Below are 23,194 nucleotides of genomic sequence, written 5' to 3'. Positions count from 1 at the left end.
TTCAGGTAACTAACAACTAAATTACAGTTTTATGACTGCTAAAAATCATATTATGCTTTGTGTGTGCGCTTAATGGAATCCCGAAAGTCTAAGCTTTCCAACGATGTGCCGCATGACCGTATTTTTTGAAGATTTAATGCTTCAAAGTTACAATGATATAATGCAGCCTCACGTGCAAGAGAGGGGGTGTACCGTGTACGGCACAGTGTTCCTTATCAGGTTAAAGTACTTTGTTGTTATTTATTCTTAGCGGAGTTTACCGGAAGTTACGTGTACCACGAAAGCCGCTTGTTTATGTTGTTACTGCTGAAACCGTCTATACCAAATACACATAACATTGTTTTTAGCAATGAAATAAGTGCTCTTTTATTAATAAGCAATCGGTATCTGCTTTTCTCGGGCTATTGCAGATACGCCGATGGCTTCAAATTCATGAAAAATCGTCTGATACATATCGGCGACCATAAATTGTTTAATACACTTTAGACACAGACTAAATACTTTTTAATCCCCTTAAACTGTGGTGTTTGGTGTATCTCTAGTTTAGTGTTTCTTGGTGCCTTTAGCGCTCGATGCGACTTTCCGACTTCGAGTTTTGGCTTCAGACGACGCAGCGGGGGTGCTGGGGGTTTTGGGTGCAGAGGTAACAGTTTCCTTGCTCACTGTGGAGAATTAAACAGAGTTAAGTTAGACAGTCAAAAAATGTATTTCTACATAAAATCATCGTACATAATTTAAAGACCATTTTGTGAAAATATAACCTTGATATCTTTAACCTCCTAACGGTGCATTCACACGGGGCGTAAGTGTTAATGCTTCCCATTCACTTTTAATGGGTGACGCAATGTGTTGCCGAACTGAATTGTGGCCAGTGCCGTTGCTCGCGGCAGAAGTTGAACATTTCTCAAATTTTCAAGCGGCAACGCGTGTGTCAGCCAATCAGATCGCCTTATGCAAATAACCTAGGTAGAGTCAGCCAATTTTGTTTATGGAAGACCGGAGCATAGGTTGCAGCCACTGTGATTGGCTGTTGGCCACGCTTCAGACAAGCCTTCCACCAAGCGTTAACGCTTTCGCCCTTTGTGAATGTACCGTAAGACCAGATAGGGTCATATATTTTTGGTTGTTATATAATCTTAATTTTAATTTTTTAAGTGTAGTATTAGTATTGTAAGTGTGTTTAACACTTACATGTGCTCTCCACATTGTGCCGAGCCTGTAGTTGTCTCTCCAGATCTTGTATCTTGTCCAGAGCTGCCAGCAGGTCTTCTTCTGCTTTTTGCGCTCGAGCTTCTGCACCTGCGGCACGGGTTTCCACCTCTCTACAAAATACATCTTATATAGAGAAAATCGACAGATCTCATCCCAGATTGATTCAATTATCAGCACCAGTACTTACACAAGCTCCTGCTGAAGGGATCTCACTGTTTCTAAAGCATTAAAGGCTTCCTTGGCATTCTCAGAGTGAGGAGACACAACAAGTTCTTCTGTCTGTTAAATAAAGGTATTCAAACTTCATAACTGATAGCTGGGATAGAAAACATTTTTACACAGCGGGGTAGTTGTAACACAGTGTTACAATTAAAGGTGGAGTGCAAAATGTTTGAAAGCCAATGTTGACATTTGAAATCACCTAAACAAACACGCCCCTACCCCATAGAGACAGAGCGCAGCGCGTCACAACCTGGGGACCACGCCCACCGGGGGGGAAAGCAGTCCAGCTGTCTCCATTGACTTTGTGTTGCGGGGGGCCGCCTCCTTGTCATTTCTGGCTTATAACAAAAAACTGAATAATGCCTAAAAGCTGCTGTGTGACAATATGTACAGTTAACAAGCCAAAGAACCCAGAAATAAGTTTATATAAGCTGTCGAGCCGTAAAACCCAGTCTTTGAGGAGAATAAAGTGGATCACCGACTACGTTTCCACCTAGTGGACGCAGTTTTACTAATAGAAGTACTATGAAAAGTTGCCTGTTTCCATTTCTGTGTCTTTAAACGCTCGTTTTTTAAAGTCGGCAGCTTATAAAAACGTATTTGTTTTTTTTGCTTGTTAGATGTACACCTTGTCACACAGCAGCTTTGAGGCATTATTCTGTTTTTAAGTTTAATCTGTAAATAAGTTTTTATAAGCTGTCGACCCCAAAAAACGAGCGTTTAAAGACACAAAAATTGATACAGGCAACTTTTCATAGTACTTCTATTAGTAAAACTGTGTCCTATGGGGGAAACGTAGTCGGCGATCCACTTTATTCTCCTTAAAGACTGGGTTTTACGGCTCGACAGCTTATAAAAACTTATTTCTGGGTTCTTTGGCTTGTTAGCTGTACATATTGTCACACAGCAGCTTTTAGGCATTATTCAGTTTTTTGTTATAAGCCAGAAATGACAAGGAGGCGGCTTCTTGCATTACTTTCGCCTACTCATTGTTATGGATCACAAGATGTTATAACAAATTATAAAAATGAATTAAATGTAACCATTAAAAAAACTTTAGACACTTAATGTACCTGCAATTATATAATCGCCCACATGCTGCATTGGTGATCTTAAAGGTGCAGTGTGTAAATTTTAGCGGCATCTAGTGGTGAGGTGCTGGTGAATTGCAATCAATGGCTTAGTCCACTGCTTACCCCTCATTTTTTAATCACATAGAGAAGCTACGGTAGCCACCACCAGACAAAAAAAAGTTTGTCCATTAAGGGTTTCTGTAGAAACATGCGGCGGCACAAAATGGCGACTTCCATGTAAGGGGACCCTCGGTATATGTAGATAAAAACGTCTCATTCAAAGGTAATAAACACATAACAGTTCATTATGAAAGGTCTTTATGCACCACTGATCAAATAGTTTTATTTTGCATTTCTGTCAAGAGATCCTTCTAAAAATTACACACTGCACCTTTAAAGTGAAATATGCCTCCTTTTAGATGGTAATCTAATGATGTTGAAATGCATACACTCACCCTGGTGAGCTGAACTGTGTCCTTTCCCAAGATCTGTTCGGTTATATATCCATCATGACCTATTAGTTTGATGACTGAGCTTTCTTTAGCCTTTATATCCTGGTCTTCCACCTGCAGAGGTGACAACATGACATTTAGTAATGGCTTTCTCAAGCCAACATAATAAAGCAAAGACTAAATAGCTGCATAAATCAAATGTATATTGACTGTGATATAATGTAGGTAACAAAGCTTAGTATATAAAGTTTTTGAAGGATTTATGAAGTTAGTAAGTAGACCAATGGCTAGCTTTTAGTTTAAACAGTATAAAAATGGTTAATTATTTACATATTCATCAAGCTTGCTGACATCTTTTGTGAGAGATGGTTCTGCTTCATCTTCCTTTGTCTCTGTGGTCACCTCTAGTTCTTGCTCTAGCTGAAAACACATATAAGGAAAATACATATAAAGTCATTCGCTACATTCATTCATCCATCCATTCAATTAAATTGAAACACCTGGTTAAAGTTTTACCAGAGACTCCAAGCTGGCGCTTTCTAATGGGATCTCGCTCACAGACTGTGACACAGATAGCTGGATCTCCACAGGGCTTCCCTTCACATCCATCAGGAGGACCCGACAGCCTTCCATCCACTCGCCGCACTCCTTCTGTACAACGCAAAAAAAAACGTGACATTTTAGACCGAACTGAATCTCTTTTGATAGACGTTTGGTCGAGAAAGAATTGAGGGTTAGCACCTGAAGCTTGGCGAGTCGATGTAGCTCATTTTCTGTGTCATGGTGAGTCGAGTTCTGCAAGACTTCTTCTTCCACGATGGCTTGGCATGAACTGCAGAGTGCAGAGCAGTTCGTTGTTATTCATTTCTACTAAAAGCGTTTCTAATGATGTTACAGTAGGTTTAGTTATGTCACCTTGTGATGTATTTGGAAAGGTAGTCCAGTTTCCCTGAGATGTCGCTGGCATCTTTACATAGCTGTTCAGCGGACACATGAACTATGATGTTCAGTTCAGACGATGGAGGAGATGCTGCATCCGGCACCATCAGAAGCAGAAGATCAACCATCCAGCGAATCATTTTAGAGTGAACAGAATTAACCTGGCAACCCAAGACAAGATCATCCAATGAGATGAATGGCTTAAGGGATTTGAGGAAAACTATATGTGCCTGTTCTGTACCTCCTCGCGAAGTCTCATGTTTTCACAGTCGAAAAAGTTTTCTTGGGAGAACAAGAAATCCTTCAAAGTTTTTAAGACATCATCGATTTGAATCCTGTCACAAGGGCAACTGAACGTCATTGTTTAATGAGAAACATCTATTTTATATACAACAACAAAAAATGTATACCTGGTGTGAGGTTTCTGCTTAGCCCTCTCACGTTCTGGTTGTGTGCCATCCACCTGTAGAAGGGCGTCTTCAAGCTGATTTATCAAACTACCAAGCACTTCCGCCAGCTCCACCCAATCTAACGGATGCCGTTCTGGATGTCCGCTCAGGGATTTTAGTCTTCTGGACCAGAACTCCATATTTTCAATAAGGGTCATCAGTGTTGCATGGATCCCTGCATGAAGAACCATTTATATTTTACATTTAGGCATTTGGCAGATGCTTTTATCCAAACTGACATACATTTTATCAATATGCTTGTTCCCTACCATCAAGAATCAATCCCATGACCTTTTGTGTTGCAATGCCTTACCAATTGAGCGACAGGAACAAAAACCAAAACATTGATATTAGAGAAACGAGACCCGATTCTCACCACTTTCTCCACTGAAACGGATTCCCAATTGCTTGTGAAGCTCAGTTATGGTCTTGGCCAGCTCTATCATGGCCTCTTGACTTTTAGGTGGCTCTCCATCTGAAGCAGGGTGTCTTCTAAAGACCCGAAGACAAAGCTCAATCCAGGACTGTTGGAGGTTAGTTAGCACTTCAAGCGTTTCCTGAGCAGACACTAGTTCCTCCCCACCATAACGATCACTTTGCTCGGTCAACGCCTACGGTTGAATAAAGATACAGCTACTTGAAGTGCCGTACAATTTTATAAATGAGAAATAAGAAAGTACGCATTACTTACCATCGACCATTGTTTCAGGTCATGAGACAGTTCATCTTCTGAAGATTTGTCCATTTTCCTATGGAGGGAAATAAAAGTAAAGTAAACATGCACTCTTATGCTGCATACACACAAAACGCAAAGCATCGCGTTCCTCGCTCTAGAATATTCGCAAGTTTAACTTCGTGTCATGCAAATTTTTAGCTTGAGTTGAGTATTTTCAACTTGCGCGAAGACGCGTTTGAGGCAAATACCGCGTTGTGCGCACAACTCAAGTCATTCGTATCATCAAGCGAGTTCACGTGAATTCGTGTCTTTACATTGACTGTGTATGTAATCTACTTGCGCAAATCGTTGATTTCGCATTTGGTGTGTATGCCCAATTATGCTGCATACACACCAAATGCGAAGCATCGTGTTCCTCACTTTAGAATATTCGCAAGTTTAACTTCGTGTCATGCAAATTTTTAGCTTGAGTTGAGTATTTTCAACTTGCGCGAAGACGCGTTTGAGGCAAATACCGCGTTGTGCCCACAACTCAAGTCATTCGTATCATCAAGCGAGTTCGCGTGAATTCGTGTCTTTACATTGACTGTGTATGTAATCTACTTGCGCAAATCATTGAATTCGCATGTAGTGTGTACGCCCCATTATGCTGCATACACACCAAATGCGAAGCATCGTGTTCCTCACTTTAGAATAGTCGCCAGATTTAACTTTGTATCATGCAAATTTTTAGCTTGAGTTGAGTATTTTCGACTTGCGCGAAGACGCGTTTGAGACAAATATTGCGTTGTGCGCACAATTCAAGTCATTCGTATCATCAAGCGAGTTTGCATGAATTTGCGTCTTTGCATTGACTTTGTATGTAATCTACTTGCGCAAATCGTTGAATTCGCATGAAGTTTGTACGCCCAATTATGCTGCATACACACCAAATGCGAAGCATTGTGTTCCTCACTCTAAAATAGTCGCGAGATTTAACTTCGTGTCATGCAAATTTTTAGCTTGAGTTGAGTATTTGGACTTGCGCGAAGACGCGTTTGAGGCAAATACCGCGTTGTGCGCACAATTCAAGTCATTCGTATCATCAAGCGAGTTCGCGTGAATTTGTGTCTTTACATTGACTGTGTATGTAATCTACTTGCGCAAATTGTTGAATTCGCATGTAGTGTGTACGCCCCATTATGCTGCATACACACCAAATGCGAAGCATCGTGTTCCTCACTCTAGAACAGTCGCGAGATTTAACTTTGTGTCATGCAAATTTTTAGCTTGAGTTGAGTATTTTCAACTTGTGCGAAGATGCGTTTGAGGCAAATACCGCGTTGTGCGAACAATTCAAGTCATTCGTATCATCAAGCGAGTTTGCATGAATTCGTGTCTTTACATTGACTGTGTATGTAATCTACTTGCGCAAATCGTTGAATTTGCATGTAGTGTGTACTCCCCATTATGCTGCATACACACCAAATGCGAAGCATCGTGTTCCTCGCTCTAGAATAGTCGCGAAATTTAACTTTGTGTCATGCAAATTTTTAGCTTGAGTTGAGTATTTTCCACTTGCGCGAAGACGTGTTTGAGGCAAATACCGCGTTGTGCGCACAATTCAAGTCATTCGTATCATCAAGCGAGTTTGCGTGAATTCGTGTCTTTGCATTGACTGTGTATGTAATCTACTCACGCAAATCGTTGAATTCACGTTTAGTGCATACGCCCCATTATGCTGTGTACACACCAAATGCGAAGCATTGCGTTCCTCGCTCTAGAAAAATTGCGGGATTTAACTTTGTGTCATGCAAATTTTTAGCTTGAGTTGAGTATTTTCAACTTGCGCGAAGACGCGTTTGAGGCAAATACCGCGTTGTGAGCACAATTCAAGTCATTCGTATCATCAAGCGAGTTCGCGTGAAGTCGTGTCTTTATATTGACTGTGTATGTAATCTACTCACGCAAATCGTTGAATTCACGTTTAGTGCATACGCCCCATTATGCTGTGTACACACCAAATGCGAAGCATTGCGTTTCTCCCTCTAGAAAACTTGCGGGATTTAACTTCACGTCATGCAAATTTTTAGCTTGAGTTTAACATTTTCAACTTGTGCAAAGACGCGTGTTTTTGAGGCAATCGTGCCGCCTAATTCGTGTCATTTGCACCGCCCCATGCGAGTTTGCGTCTATTCGCGTCTTTGCATTGACTTTGTATGTAATCTACTTAAGCAAAACGTTGAATTCCCATTAAGTGTGTATGACCCATTATGCTGTGTACACACCAAACGCGAAGCATCGCGTTCCTCGCTCTACAAAATTTGCGGAATTTAACTTTGTGTCATATATAAATTTTCGCATGAGTATTTTTTTACTTGCGCGAAGACGCGTTTTAGCGCGTGTTTTACGCAATTGCGACGCCCAATTTATGTAATTTGCATCGCCCTGCGTGGGATAGCATCTATTCTTTGCATTTACTTTGTATGTAATCTTCTCGCGCAAATCATTGAACTTGCATTTAGTGTGTACGCCCCATTAAGCTGCGTACACATCAAATGCGAAGCATCGCGTTCCTTGATCTACAAAACTCCTGGGATTTAACTTTGTATCAAGCTAATTATTATCTTGAGTTGAGTATTTTTCAGCTTGCGCGAAGACACATTTGAGTCGAAAAGCGCATGTTTTTGCGCAATCGCGCCGCCCAATTCGCGTCATTCGCATCATCCCCCATGAGTTCCAGTCTATTTGCATCTTTGCATTGACTTTGTATGTAATCTACTTGTGCAAATCGTTGAACTCGCGTTTAGTGTGAACGCCCCATTATGCTGCGTACACACCAAACGAGAAGCATCGCGTTCCTTGCTCTAGAAAACTAGCGGGATTTAACCTCGTGTCATGTGAATTTTTAGCTTGAGTTGAGTATTTTCAACTTGCACAAAAACGCATTTGAGGAAAATACTGCATGTTTTCACAGCAATCGTGCACCCAATTTGCATCATTCGTACCGCCCCATGCAAGTTTGCGTGTATTTGTGTCTTTGCATTGACTTTGTATGTAATCTACTCGCCTAAATCATTGAATTCGCGTTTGGTGTGTACGCCCCATTAAACATAAAGGTTTCTCGCAGCAAACTACTTTTAAGGGAGTCGCATCTTGTAACGATTTCTGTCGATTGGCTCTTTTTAATGGGAGGCAGAGCTAGAGAGGCCATTCTGACTGTTGCAATCTACCCCATTTACCACATATCCATACCAGTGACGCATCTGGTTAATATTAAATATCTTTGCTCGCACCAATTCCATAGGAGAACCAATCACTGACCTGGTCTGGTCTTCGCAGATCTTCTGCCACTTTACAACATTCGCTCTGACAGATTGGATTGTCTCACGTTGACTGGTTTCTGCCTTTCCGATGTTCTGCATGAAGACAGTTAGGTTTTCTTTCCATTGGTCAGTCAACTCTGTCATATGGGACATATCCTCAGAGTCCTAGGAAGATAAATAATGATGATGTACATAATCTCTTACACGGTCAAGTACTTATAGATGTCTATTTAGAGGGGCTGTGTTTATACCTTTGATGTTAGGACGAGAGTGAAGTGTTCTGCGGTCTTGGCCCAGGTTTGTTCGCTAACATTTAGCCGTTTCACAAGCTGAAGTTTTTTTATCTTTACTATCTGAGGGAAATATGTGAGAGTGTAACGTGGGTTGCTTACAAAAAGCAAATGGAGAGTAAAATCCATGTGCAAAGAAGATTTATTGTAAAATGCACAAAGGGGCAGGCAAACAAATCCAATAGGGCAATCCAAAAGAGTAATCCAAATATCAGGCAATAGGTCAGGGCAGGCAGCAAACAAACAATATCCAAATAAACAGGCAAACACAGAACAGGAAACAGGATACAGGTTAACAGGTAGAATGCTTGGTAAGTAGCTAGGCTAACAATAGCCGGGGAGTGAACAGATTTTACCGGTTAAATACAAATACACAGGAAGTGGGAAGTGAGAAGTGAGAAGCATGGCATGACATGATATCAAAATAAAAGTCAGAACAGAACAGGGTGTGAAAATAAAAGTACAAAACACAAAACACAACACAATCCTTACAGAGAGGCATAAATTGAAACATTATTTGCATTCCCATTTTGTGAAACTGATTAAAAATGGCTTAATGTGTACTCATAAAACATACACAATATGATCAGAAACATGTATTTAGAAATTATATACAAAGTTACCTTTATAGCGAGGCTATAGGTCGCTTTTCTCCAAAGGTCCCTCTCATCGGACAGATGCAACATCTGCGCTTCAAGTCTTCTCCGCTGCAACTCGTAAAGATCATGAAACTCCGCTACAATACTACAGAAAAGTCACTATAAAGTGTAAATCTGTATTAAATAGTCTTCGATCAAACCATAACAGTTAGTTTATATTCACATACTTTGCATTGCACTGCGATTCCTCCAGAGCTTTGGCAAGTTCCTCTTTGGTTTCCTCAGCCTCTTTGGACAAAGACTCGTCTTGTTCTTTCATTAAACTTAATTCCCTGTTACAGATCCAACAGATACAGAATTGAAATGTAAATGTTAATTAATGAGTTAAAATGCAAGCACACAATGTTTGTGAATTTTTGTATGAGCTGTATAGTCTAAAGTCAGGCTTACGTGTGAAGCTTTGCGACAGAGTTTTTAAAGTGCATGATCTCCTCCATAAGCCGGCGATCCAGCGCCCTCTGTGCTAACGTTTCTGCGTGTAGACCCTTCACCTGCCGCGGGATACGGTTGAGTAGCGCCACATATCTCTGCCTGAGGAGAAAGAGGAAGTGAGGTTAGTACTATTTTAAAGGGATAGTTCACCCAAAAACAAAAATCCTGTTGTTATTTAGCCTCAGGTTGTTACAAACCTGTATACATTTCTTTGTTGAACACAAAATAAAGAGATTTGTAATGAAGCAGGAAGCAAGAGCACCATTGACTTCCATAGTAGGAAGAAAATACTATGGAAGTTAATGGTGGTCCTAATTGTAGGGTTAGTCAGCTCGTGAACTTGTTGAATAAAACCGTTTGTTTTGTTTTCTTTGCGCACAACAGTGTTCTCGTTGCTTAATAATATTATTAGCAAACTACTGATGGCACATGGACGTTTTTGGCGATGTCTTTCATCTTTTCTGGGCTTGACTGTGAAATTCAAACTGCAGTCTATGGGACAGCACAAGCCTTCCGGTTTTCATAGAAAATATCTAAAAATGTGTTCTGAGACAATCAAAGGACTTGGTGGTTTAGAACAACACAGGGGAAAGAGATTTATGATAAAATTGTCATTTTGGGGTGAACTAACCCTTTAATACAGTGGTTCCCAACCTGGGATCCAGGCACGCCTTATGCCTGGCTCACACTACAGGATTTTTAAAATCCTGACAGATTATGAAATCTGGCAGCAGCACACACATAAAGAGAATCTTGTCAGATATTCTTCTCTTAAATCCTAAACATGCTCACACTACAGGATATTATTAAGATTACAGTTGAAAGAAAAAGTATGTGAACCCTTTGGGCTTACTTGGATTTCTGCATAAATTGGTCATAAAATGTGTTCTGATCTTCATCTAAGTCACAACAATAGAGAAACACAGTCTGCTTAAACTAATACCGCACAAACATTATTCGTTTTCATGTTTTTGTTGAGCACAGCATGTGAACATCCATGGTGCAGGGTGGAAAAAGTATGTGAACCTTTGGGTTTAATAACTGGTTGACCCTCCTTTGGCAGCAATAACCTCAACCAAACGTTTCCTATAGTTGCAGATCAGACCTGCACAACGGTCAGGAGAAATTTTGGACCATTCCTCTTTACAAAAGTGTTTCAGTTCAGCAATATTCTTGGGATGTCTGGTGTGAATCGCTGTCTTGAGGTCATGCCACAGCATCTCAATCGGGTTGAGGTCAGAACTCTGACTGGGCCACTCCAGAAGTCGTATTTTCTTCTGTTGAAGCCATTCTGTTGTTGATTTACTTCTATGCTTTGGGTCGTTGTCCTGTTGCATCGTCCATCCTCTGTTAAGCTTCAGTTGGCGGACAGATGGTCTTAAGTTTTCCTGCAAAATGCCTTGATTTTGATTTTGGAATTAATATTTCCATCGATGACAGTAATCCGTCCAGGGCCTGAGGCAGCAAAGCAGTCCCAAACCATGATGCCCCCTCCACCATATTTCACAGTTGGGATGAGGTTTTGATGTTGGTGTGCTGTGCCTTTTGTTCTCCACACATAGCGTTGTGTGTTCTTTCAACTCAATTTTGGTTTCATCTGTCCACAAAATGTTTTGCCAGTAGTGCTGTGGAACATCCAGGTGCTCTTTTGCAAACTTCAAATGTGCTGCAATGTTTTTTTTTGGACAGCAGTGGCTTCCTCCATGGTGTCCTCCCATGAAGTCCATTCTTGTTTAATGTTTTCCTTATTGTAGATTTGTCAACAAAAATGTTAGCATGTGCCAGAGATTTCTGTAAGTCTTTAGCTGACACTCTAGGATTCTTCTTCACCTCATTGAGCATTCTGCGCTGTGCTCTTGCAGTCATCTTTACAGGACGACCACGCCTAGGGAGTGTAGCAACAGTGCTGAACTTTCTCCATCTGTCTTACCGGGGACACATGGACATCAAGGCTTTTAGATATACTTTTGTAGCCCTTTCCAGCTTTATGTAAGTCAACAATTCTTGATCGTAGGTCTTCTGAGAGCTCTTTTGTGCGAGGCATGGTTCACATCAGACAATGCTTCTTCAGAACAGCAAACTCAAAACTGGTGTGTGTTTTTTATTGGACAGGGCAGCTTTAATCAACACATCCAATCTCATCACATTGATTGGACCCCAGGTTGGCTGACTCCTGGCTCCAATTAGCTCTTGGAGAAGTCATTAGCCTAGGGTTTCACATACTTTTTCCACTATGAATGTTTACATGTTGTGTTCAATAAAAACATGAAAACGTATAATGTTTGTGCGGTATTAGTTTAAGCAGACTGTGTTTCTCTATTGTTGTGACTTAGATGAAGATCAGAACACATTTTATGACCAATTTATGAAGAAATCCAAGTAAGCCCAAAGGGTTCACATGCTTTTTCTTTCAACTGTACATAATGTTTTAATTCCCATAAAATTGTATAAAATTGTACCTATTATATAATATATTCTCTATAGAATTAGCCATGTCTGGCTCTCTCCCAAGGGTTTTTTTCCCTCCTAGGACTTTTCCCCCAGGGTTTTTCCTAGGCTTTTTTTCAACTCATGGGTAGTCTGCTGACATTGGCTTAACTTAGCACTCTCTTCTATATGTTACATTATTACTACGCTCGCTAGTACGGTCAATCTTAGGCGCTGCTGTATTCTGCTGCTTATGTTTACGATTGTTGTATAAAGCGCTATATAAATAAAATTGAATTGAATTGAGAAATGGATGTAGAGGGTTGGGGGGGGGGTTCAGATTGTCACGTGGGGCGGCCCCAAGGAAAAAAGGTTGGGAACCACTCCTTTAACAGATGGAAAACCAATGATTGAGACACACCTGAGTTTGGCGAGAAGCTGACCCCTCTCTGCGCATTCAACGCTGACTTGCCGGATGAGTTCATGGAACACAATGTTGTAAATGTTCTGCTCAATTCGAACAAGCTCAAGTAACTTTTCCATCTACAACAGAAAATAAGCATTAAAGGGATAGTTCACCCAAAAATGAAAATTCTGTCATCGTTTACTCACCCTCAAGTTCTGTAAACATTTTATTGTTCGGCTAAACACAAAGGCAGATATTTTGAGGAATGTTTGTTACCAAACCATTTTTGAGCACCATTAACTTATTTTTTTGAAAGTCAATGGTGCTCCTGTTTCCAGCTTCTTTATAAATATCTTCCTTTGTGTTCAGCAAAACAAAGATATGTACAACATTTGTAACAAATTGAGGGTCAGTAAATGATGACAGAATTTTAATTTTTTGGTGAACTATCCCTTTAATATTTTTACTTGTCTTCGAAACTACAGTAAGATGATTAAAAATAACCTGTGAGTGTTCAGTTAGTTCTTCAACATCTTGCTTGACGCCTGCTTTCTCTAGCATATCATCCATCACCTTCATCAGCTGCACCACCTCAAGGCGACTGCTGGGCTTCCTGGAAATTGCACATAATTTTTGATAATGTTTGTAGAATTTATACAAAGAAAGAGTACATGCATTAGTCCCAGCTATCAAACTAAGCCCATAAACCACCCAAAATACAACAAGCGTTTAAAAAAAAAGATGAAAACAAAAGCTTTGCGGGGGGAATGAAATGTATTATATTTTCTCCTAAAATTTCTATTGAATTTCATTACAGCCTGCCATAGAAATGTAAACTGTGATTGGTTATTTTCATTTCAATCCTGTCAGTGGGCAGATCTTGGATGTAGTGTGAATCACTTACATTGATGGAAAGACTCTTAGCTTCTTTTCATCGTCTTCCAGCAGAATCGTGAATTTGCTGTGAAATGATGACAACATGAATTATTTATTTTTTAAGAGCTACAGGACATAAAAGTGTTTTTTTTTTTTATGAAATCCAGCTCACTTACTCATCATAGCACTGAAGTCCCCTAAGACCTTTGTTTTTAATGATGTGATATTCTTCTGGGATCAAAGTTTCCAGTGGACTCTCATCCTTCAAACAAACAAAAAAAGTAAAGTTGTCTATACAAAGAAATAAAGTAAGCAATACCAAATTTAGGCCACTTGCTTGCACCTGAGCAGAGCCTCGTTCAGTCATTGGTGAGAGATGCAATTGATCCTTCTGAGTCACGGCATCACATAGGAAGGATATATCTCTGTTTCAACGCATAATAGAATAGAATAAATATATGGGCTGTCTTAAAGGGACACTCCACTTTAAAAAAAAAAAAAAGGCTTATTTTCCAAATTGGGAAAATATCAAAACTCTTTGGCTATTTTTGAGCGTGATGCTAATGGTCTAATCAGATTCAATGAATTATGCTAAGCTATGCTTAAATTGGTACTGCTAGACCCAGAGATCGACTGAATGGATTCCAAAATGGTAAAACACATTTGTTGAAAATGAGCCTATTTTAAAAAAAAAGTGGAGTGTCCATTTAAGTAACTGTACACAATTCATGCCATGTGAATGCACAATTCAAACCTCCCAGCTCCATTTATGGAGGTTGGCTGGTTGAGAAAGTATTGGTATTTCTTGCGGCCAGCCGGGTGGTGCCACAATGCATCAGGCCGGTGTAGTAAGCAAACCTGGTAGGGAAGATGAACACACCTGTGTTAGTTATTGAGCATAAGGAACTTGGAAGCTGTAAACATGATCTTTTTTTAACTGAAGGGCCCCAGACCTCGAAGTCCTTTGGAGTTTTGGTTAATTTGAGGGGTCTGAGTTTGCTTTGAGGAGATACGGTGGATGTGAGGGTGGCAAGGAGCTCGTCGGGAATGAAATCATTATGAAGCGGCTCATCTTGAGGGCTGCTTTTGTCTTCTCTCAGAGGAGACTCTTCAATCACTGCATAGACAATTAACAGATAAATACACAGGTACACAGATACACAAATAGACAGATAGACAGATAGACAGATAGACAGATAGACAGATAGACAGATAGACAGATAGACAGATAGACAGATAGACAGATAGACAGATAGACAGATAGATAGATAGACAGATAGATAGATAGATAGATAGATAGATAGATTGATAGATAGATAGATTGACTTGCAGACAGACAGACAGACAGACACTTAGATAGATAGACAGACAGACAGACAGACAGAGACAGACAGACAGACAGACAGATAGAAACATACAGTACATGACAGAAACATATAGACAGACATGAGATGGATGGACGGACGGACAGACAGACAGACGAAGGACAGAAAGACAGGCAGACAGGTGGATGGACACTGGACAATGAAACAAACATATAAACAGACAGACAGAAGTATGACAGACAGATTGTCAGACCGGTGGATGGACAAAAAGACAGACAGAACAGACACAAGATGACAGACAGAAAGATGGATGGATAGGATAAACAGATAGACAGATAGATGATAAAGGGATGTATGGATAGAGGAACAAAGAGAGACAAACAGATGAACAGACAGTAAGATAGACAGACAGACAAACAGGTGGACAGACAGACATGTGAACAGACAGGTGGATGGAAAAAAGGACAGACAACCAGGCAGACAAAACAGACAGGTGACAACAGCCAGAAAGATGGATGGATGGGACTAACAGATAGACAGATAGATAATAAAGGGATGGATGGATGGAAGAACCGAGAGACAGACAAACAGATAAACAAATAGAAAGACAGACAGACAAACAGATGGACATACAGACAGACAGACAGACAGATGAACAGACAACAAACAGGTGGACAGACAGAAAATAGACAGAAAGACAGATGTGGACAGACAGGTGGATGGACAAAAGGACAGACAACCAGGCAGACAGAACAGACAGATGAAGACAGCCACAAAGATGGATGGATGGGACAAACAGATAGACAGATAATAAAGGGATGGATTGATGGAGGAACAGAGAGAGAAACAAACAGAGTAACAGATGGAAAGATAGAGAGACAGACAAACAAGACAGATAGAAAAATAGACAGACAGACAGACAGACAGACAGACAGACGTGGACAGAGAGATGGATGGACAAAAGAACAGACAAAACAGACAGATAACAACAGACAGAAAGATGGATGGGACAAACAGATAGACAGATAGATGATAAAGAGATGGATGAAGGAACAGACAGTGAGGCAAACAGGTGGACAGATAGATAAATAGACAGACAGACAGGTGGATGGACAAAAGGACAAGCAGACAGACAACCAGGCAGACAGAACAGAAAGATGACGACAGCCAAAAAGATGGATGGATGGAAAAACAGATAGACAGATAATAAAGGGATGGATGGATGGATGGATGGAGGAACAGAGAGAGAAACAAACAGATTAACAGATAGAAAGACAGACAAACAGGTAGACAGATAGAAAAACACAGACAGACAGACAGACAGACAGACAGGTGGATGGACAAAAGGACAAGCAGACAGAACAGACAGATGATGACAGCCAAAAAATGGATGGATGGGAAAAACAGATAGACAGATAGATAATAAAGGGATGGATGGACCGAGGAACAGAGAGAGAAACAAACAGATTTCAGATGGAAAGATAGAAAGACAGACAAACAAGACAGATAGAAAAATAGACAGACAGACAGACAGACAGACGTGGACAGAGAGATGGATGGACAAAAGGACAGACAAAACAGACAGATAACGACAGACAGAAAGATGGATGGGACAAACAGATAGACAGATAGATGATAAAGAGATGGATGGACTGAGGAACAGAGAGAGAAACAAACAGATTAACAGATGGAAAGATAGAAAGACAGACAAACAAGACAGATAGAAAAATAGACAGACAGACAGACAGACAGACGTGGACAGAGAGATGGATGGACAAAAGGACAGACAAAACAGACAGATAACGACAGACAGAAAGATGGATGGGAAAAACAGATAGACAGATAGATAATAAAGGGATGGATGGACTGAGGAACAAAGAGAGAAACAAACAGATTAACAGATGTAAAGATAGATAGAAAGACAGACAAACAAGACAGATAGAAAAATAGACAGACAGACAGACAGACAGACAGACAGATAGATAGATAGACAGACGTGGACAGAGAGATGGATGGACAAAAGGACAGACAAAACAGACAGATAACGACAGACAGAAAGATGGATGGGACAAACAGATAGACAGATAGATGATAAAGAGATGGATGGAGGAACAGACAGAGAGACAAACAGGTGGACAGATAGATAAATAGACAGACAGACAGGTGGATTGACAAAAGGACAAGCAGACATACAACCATGCAGACTGAACAGACAGATGAAGACAGCCACAAAGGTGGATGGATGGGAAAAACAGATAGACAGATAATAAAGGGATGGATGGATGGAGGAACAGAGAGAGAAACAAACAGATTAACAGATAGAAAGACAGACAAACAGGTGGACAGATAGATAAATAGACAGACAGACAGACAGACAGACAGACAGACAGACAGGTGGATGGACAAAAGGACAGACAGGCAGACAGACAACCAACCAGGCAGACAGAACAGACAGATAATGACAGACAGAAAGATGGATGGATGGGACCAAAATATAGACAGATAGATAGATAATAAAGAGATGGATGGATGGATGGATGGATGGATGGATGGATGGATGGATGGATGGATGGAGGAACAGACAGAGAGACAAACAGATGAACAGACAAACAGATAGACAGACAAACAGGTGAACATATAGAAATATGGACAGACAGATGACAGAAAAATAGACAAAAAAGACAGACGATAGATTATCACGATCCCATCAAGATTACGGTACAGTTTAACAACAATTGATTTTTAAAAAGACTTTATATGAATACAGATATTAATGTTAAATATTTCTTGTACTCACTGTTATTGAGAGAGGAGGGATTTCGTTTCTTCATCCTGCGACTCTCAGGTCTCGGTGCTTTAGGAGGAGACGGGCAGGACTTTACACACACCGAAATATATTATTAACACATATCAAACTCTCTGGACACGCTTTAAACACGAATAACTCTTAAAAAACACTGCAAACCCGCTAAAACATGAAAGTAACGCATACCGGATTTAACTTTTACAAAAAGAGACAAAAACATCGGCGCTGGTGTCCGCACTTCCTACATTAACAGTAATACAAGTTTGTTGCCATGGACGCGTCGCGTGTCTATCGAGTTACAGAATCAAACTCAGGGAAATTAACCTGATAAACACGATACTTTATGATAATAATACTTCAATATAATAGTTAAGTCTTACCTTTAAGGTAATTCTTGTCCTTTTGTGAAGTCCTTAAAATATTTACAAGTATTTTGAATAATTTAGTGATTTTAGTGGATGTCATGGTGGCCAAGCGTCTTAAAATAACTTACTGTCTAGCACACATCAATATAAAAGATAGATGTTTACTTCAAATGACACATTTTAATTAAAAAGACATAATTATTTATTTTGTTAATGATCCACATGTGCAAATATATAGCCTACAAGATACAAAAAAGTTTACAATAAAAGAAACACCCAAAAACCCTTGCTGAAAAACAAGCATCACAGAAATTGTAAGCTTCATACAAGAAAACAGCTGTAATTTACTGTAGTTTTTAAAGTTCATTTAAGTCAAATAAATAATTTTTTTACTGTGGTAAAACAAGCAGCGACCACCTTCTGTATAATATTAAGCAACAAAGGAAGAATTTTTGTATTTATGAGATGTCATTATTCGAATAGGGTACACTGGACTAATTACTACCTTTTTAAAAGGTGCAACGGGTAAATGTAAATATTGTGACAAGTTAATTTATTACAAAAGTTGGGGTGCCACACACGTCCTGAAAATTTAGCCACATATTTCGATCGCCACCTGGTGGCTGCTTGCAGTATGGGTCATAAACACTAGCTTCTCCATGTGAACTTAAAAATCAAATTAAATTTTACCAACGATGGTTTCTGTTATTTTTAATTTGTGCGTTATTCTAATAAGTTGGTTTAAGATGCCAAAGGGGTGTAACCGCTTGATTTGTGTGTTTGTGATTGAGTCAAACGGGAAAATGGGCGGGGCCTTTGCTCTACCTCACAATCATTACTGCGCAGACTCTGCTAGAAATGACGTCATCGGCGTAAGATGCATTTTTGTGATATTTCGCTTTCTTGTTACAAACATGGTCAAAGGAATCTCTTTTAAGTTAATACACAAATTTTACTCTGTCAAGCATTTTCTTAAGAAGTTTAGGAAGGACATTGATGTAAGGTGTTCTTTTTGCTCTTTATACTTCGAAACTGTACCCCATATTTTTTGGCACTGTAGTCATGTGAAAAAGGTTATGGGATGAGATGTCGTTGTTTATTAAGGAAAAGGTACTTTCTAATTTTGTTTTGCTTTTTGAAAATGTAGGTTACTCAAAATATGAAAACTGTGTGATAAAGGATCTATTAATATTATTGGTCAAATTTCATATTCATAAGTGCAAGTTTTCTAACAAAAAGCCACTTTTTTCTGTATTCCTTAAATAATTTAAAAATTATCTTTTCACAATTTAATCTAGTACTAATAGAAAAGCTATAAAGACTGTGCATTTATGTACTGTCTTTAAAATCTTTGACTGATGTAACGTCTTGTATTTTTTATGTTTTATTTGCTCCCCTGGCTCTAAAGTTGTATACTGTATCATTCTGTTGTTTTAAGCAATAAAAAAATATTTCGCTTTCTTTTTTAAATGCTGATACTTTCTTTAATGACAATATTCAGCAAGTTATATCCATAACAATAATATAACTCTGAGTCTACAAATAACATTTTTTGCTTTTTTTATGCAAATTTCATGTACACACATGTAAGTTCAACCACTTTTAAATGTAAATAATGTATCTCAATGCTATTGAGTCCTTATTGAATAAAAAGCAAGAAAACTACTTTAATTTGTACAAACTTTTATTTGTATACTTCAACTGATACATAACCTATTTTCTTACCCTTATGTTTTTTTCTCTTTTATTTTTCTTATCTTCTTTCTTTTTTTGTTATTTCCTTGTTTGTTTTCTTAAAGCTATACACAAATAATTGTTAAATTCTTCTTTCTATATATATTGAAAAGTGACAGTATACAGTTGATACATTTAATATAATGTATACTACTGTATGCCTATATTGTGGCCTTGTCATTTTTGTATTTAATGATGTTCTGAAAAAAAGACATTAGGCTCCATTTGTTTTTAAAAACCTATTATTATTTTATTCATATGTTTTATATTAAATTACATTAATATAATATGTTGGAGTAATGAGTTTTTACCTCATTGTTTTATAAAAATTGTACTGTAAAACGTTTTTATTTAACTTACTAATAATTTAAAGCAAAGGGTGTTGCTTTCTGCAGTATGCATATGCTTATAAACTCCTCATATTAGCACATATTATATTCTTTAATGGAGACCTACCTTTTTCCGTGTTCAATCCTATTGGCTGTTCACTAAAACGTCTGCCTTTAATGTGTACATACATAATGAATAATCATTAACTCTGGGTTTAAACCTGAAAGCTGATAACCAGCACCATGAGACAGATTAACCCAGGTCGGATTTGTTGAGTTTTATCAACTCACAACGTACTCTGCAACTCTGGGTTTGTTCAACTTGATTTATGCGACAGGCTGTAGACTGAATACAATTGTTTATTTTACAGGCAAGCTTGAAGATTTCCATTCAGTGCTCCTCAAGTACTGTCAGGAGAAGCCGCACTTCCATGACTCCACCATGTTAGCTTGCACGCAGCTGGCAATACTGCACAATAATGAAAATGTGCATTGTAAATTAACCACTTCTAGTGATAAAACAATACCCAGGGTGTAAAAAAGATCGTAATTTTGGTAAACCATTCTCTGCAAGTGTAGCAGAGCGGTCAGGTTGAAATATAATTTCTCTATTGGAAGATTATGAAATACCAACAAGGCCCAAAAAGGGCACAGCTTTCGACTACGCCACCCCCAAATATACCGGGGGAACAGTCCAAAAAGGACACAGGTTCGTTACCTTAAGAGTGAGCAAGAGACAAGGGCACGAGAATAATGAAAAATATACACCTTTATTTTGTATTAGCTAAAAAGAAGTATCAAATATTGGTCTTCAGTCACTTATAAAATCAGCACAACACATACAAAACACTTAACATTTGCTGGGTCTCAACTCAAGCAAAAGGAGATAACAACCCCGGTTACACACCGAATATTCACCCCAACACCACGCACACACACGGCACACGTGTGAACGGTATAAGGTCAGCACAGCACACAGTGTAAAAGTCACTCAAAAAGAAAAATACAAAATTATCTCCTCCCATCCAAAAGAATGACCCACCCCACACAATTGTCAAAAACAAAACAAATCTACAAACCAAAAGACAAAGAAAACAAACCCACAATTAGTTACACAACATAAACCAATATTAAATATAAATCACAAAACAAAAACAACGAAAACTACTAAACACTGACACAAATGAAAAAGAAAATTAAATAGCCCACGTTCAAAAGAGGCAGTACCTTTACATATGCTGTGAGTCAAACGCCACCAGCGGACTTGATGGCACAAACTGACAGTAAACTCACCTATAGTAAGTAGTACTTACAAATCATCAAGCCAGCTCTGATACACGTGCAGGCATTAGAGATTTACAGGAAAACTGGGCAATAACCTCAACTTATAATAGTTAGACCCAGACTGATACACATGCAGGCATCACAGATTTACAGGAAAACTGGGCAATAACCTCAACTTATAATAGTTAGGCCCAGACCAATACACATGCAGGCGTTAAAGGCTTACAGGGAAACTGGGCAATAACCTCAACTTATAATAGTTAGGCCCAGACTAATACATATGCAGGCATTAGAGATTTACAGGTAAACTGGGCAATAACCTCAACTTATAATAGTTAAGCCCAGACTAATACACATGCAGGCATTAGAGACTTACAAGGAAACTGGGCAATAACCTCAATTTATAATAGTTAGGCCCAGACTGATGCACAGGCAGACATTAAAGGCTTACAGGGAAACTGGGCCGTAACATCAGACTATAATAGTTAGGCCCAGACTGATGCACGGGCAGGCATTAAAGGTTTACAGGCAAACTGGGCCGTAACATCAGACTATAATAGTTAGGCAGGCCCAGACTAATACACAGCAGACTCCCAAACAGGACCAAAGAAAGAAAGAGTGGTATTAAACCACATACAAAATAAGAAAACAAGCAAAATAATTCAAAAAAAAAAAAATCTCAATTACACAAAAAAAAAAACAACTAAATGTAGTAAAACACTAAACCCACATTAACTAAGCGACTTATCAGTGAACCATGGACACAAGAAGTTCATGTGAATAAACACAAAGTCGCTGACACAATTACCGGCATACCGAGTGAAGCCCGTTGCCTAAAATCGGATTCAAAGGTGACCCATACAGTTTCAAAGGCAAAACAGCAGCGCAGTCAAACCCTCGAAAATAACCCTCTCGTTCCCCAGAAAGTGGTCTGAAGACCAGATCAACCTGCCGAGCATATAACAGGATATTATTATTTTAAAAGGTTAGAAATTGACAAACCAGCGCAAAATAGAAACAAAAAAATAATACGTACCAAAGATTAGCGGTCGTAACTCACTAAACGAAAGCGTCTTCGCTAGAATGAACGTTGTTCACTGTTCACAAACCGGACGCCAAAACACGCTGAAATGGTACAGCATGTAAGTTTCAATACACCAGTTCCCATAGTCCAACAAATAAAGCGCACATACCTGGGATAGCAGACAGCCCACGCCAACAACAGTAGTCAAATTATCCTGTAGTGTTAAACAAAGTAACGTAAACAAACGCACAAAGTTTGCCGAAAGGTTACACGCTGCTAACGCACATACCTGGAGAAAACATGAATGAGGTCCCACAAGAGGGCGGTGACAAGGATGACGCATAGCCAGGTAACCAAATACATGCCTTTATATAATGATTCACACATCACGTGACCTAATGAGCAGATAACCTTCCTTACTCTGCTACAATCCACCCCCACATCACACATCGGCGCCCCGACGATGGACCCAAACACCCAAAAGTTAACTCCAAGGCCGAAAATAAGCCAAAACAGCATTAGACACTAACTCAACCGGTGCAGCTTCTCCCCCTACAGGGCCACTTACAGACCTTGGTAGGTGGTAAAGATTAGAGTGCTGGCCAGCAGTGGCCCGCCTTGGCCTTTGCAGTACAACTGGAGGTCCAGATACCTCTAAGGGGGCCTGAGCCTCCTCCATTGACGGGACATCCCCTGATGAAGACAAGCCAACATCAACATTTGATTGTCCTCGCCTGCCTGACAAGTCAAGCATGGGTTCCCCTACCTCACTGGGTTGACCTTGCCCACCTAACGACTCAGGCATGGGTTCAAGTGGGTTCGGACCTCCCGGCTGAACGGGGCTAGGAGCCGTTAAAAGGGTTTCAGACCTTACTGCCCATAAATCCCCCTCATCCAGACTATCCTCCT

The 23,194-nt window shown here is 39.5% G+C and overlaps 1 protein-coding gene across 3 annotated transcripts; it reads right to left on the bottom strand.

Moving 5' to 3' along the window:
• Nucleotides 1-460: 460 nt before the first annotated feature.
• Nucleotides 461-18,057, bottom strand: axdnd1 (axonemal dynein light chain domain containing 1). 3 transcript variants are annotated; one of them, XM_073861719.1, is made up of 26 exons: nt 17,930-18,057; nt 17,541-17,597; nt 14,372-14,535; nt 14,173-14,276; nt 13,762-13,843; nt 13,595-13,680; nt 13,447-13,503; nt 13,047-13,155; nt 12,558-12,679; nt 9,668-9,808; nt 9,445-9,549; nt 9,242-9,362; nt 8,580-8,681; nt 8,327-8,493; nt 5,039-5,096; nt 4,724-4,958; nt 4,309-4,522; nt 4,140-4,248; nt 3,875-4,059; nt 3,701-3,791; nt 3,476-3,610; nt 3,290-3,379; nt 2,963-3,073; nt 1,400-1,491; nt 1,192-1,322; nt 461-662 (listed from the first exon to the last, which is right to left on the bottom strand). In XM_073861719.1, the coding sequence occupies exons 1-26, from the start codon at nt 18,012-18,014 to the stop codon at nt 544-546; spliced, it is 3,072 nt and encodes a 1,023-aa protein (XP_073717820.1). In that variant the 5' UTR covers nt 18,015-18,057; the 3' UTR covers nt 461-543. The 3 variants fall into 3 exon arrangements, with proteins under 3 accessions (XP_073717820.1, XP_073717822.1, XP_073717821.1); XM_073861721.1 differs by having other exon boundaries at nt 3,311-3,379; XM_073861720.1 differs by having other exon boundaries at nt 4,140-4,233.
• Between the last annotated feature and the right edge of the window lie 5,137 nt (nt 18,058-23,194).

This window comes from Misgurnus anguillicaudatus, chromosome 23, assembly GCF_027580225.2.
Source record: "Misgurnus anguillicaudatus chromosome 23, ASM2758022v2, whole genome shotgun sequence".
Lineage (NCBI taxonomy): Eukaryota > Metazoa > Chordata > Actinopteri > Cypriniformes > Cobitidae > Misgurnus > Misgurnus anguillicaudatus.
The sequence above is the reverse complement of the archived record's forward strand: the minus strand, read 5'-3'. Positions and strand labels throughout refer to the sequence as shown.

Bases quoted from the DNA above. Each gene is read 5' to 3' on its own strand.
- axdnd1 (XM_073861719.1), bottom strand. From the start codon at position 18,014: ATGACATCCACTAAAATCACTAAATTATTCAAAATACTTGTAAATATT. The intron at 12,680-13,046 runs GTTATTTTTAAT...TTTCTGTTGTAG, and splicing joins AACTAACTGAACACTCACAG to ATGGAAAAGTTACTTGAGCT. The intron at 9,809-12,557 runs GTGTGTCTCAAT...CTTTCTCCTCAG, and splicing joins CAGCTTCTCGCCAAACTCAG to GCAGAGATATGTGGCGCTAC.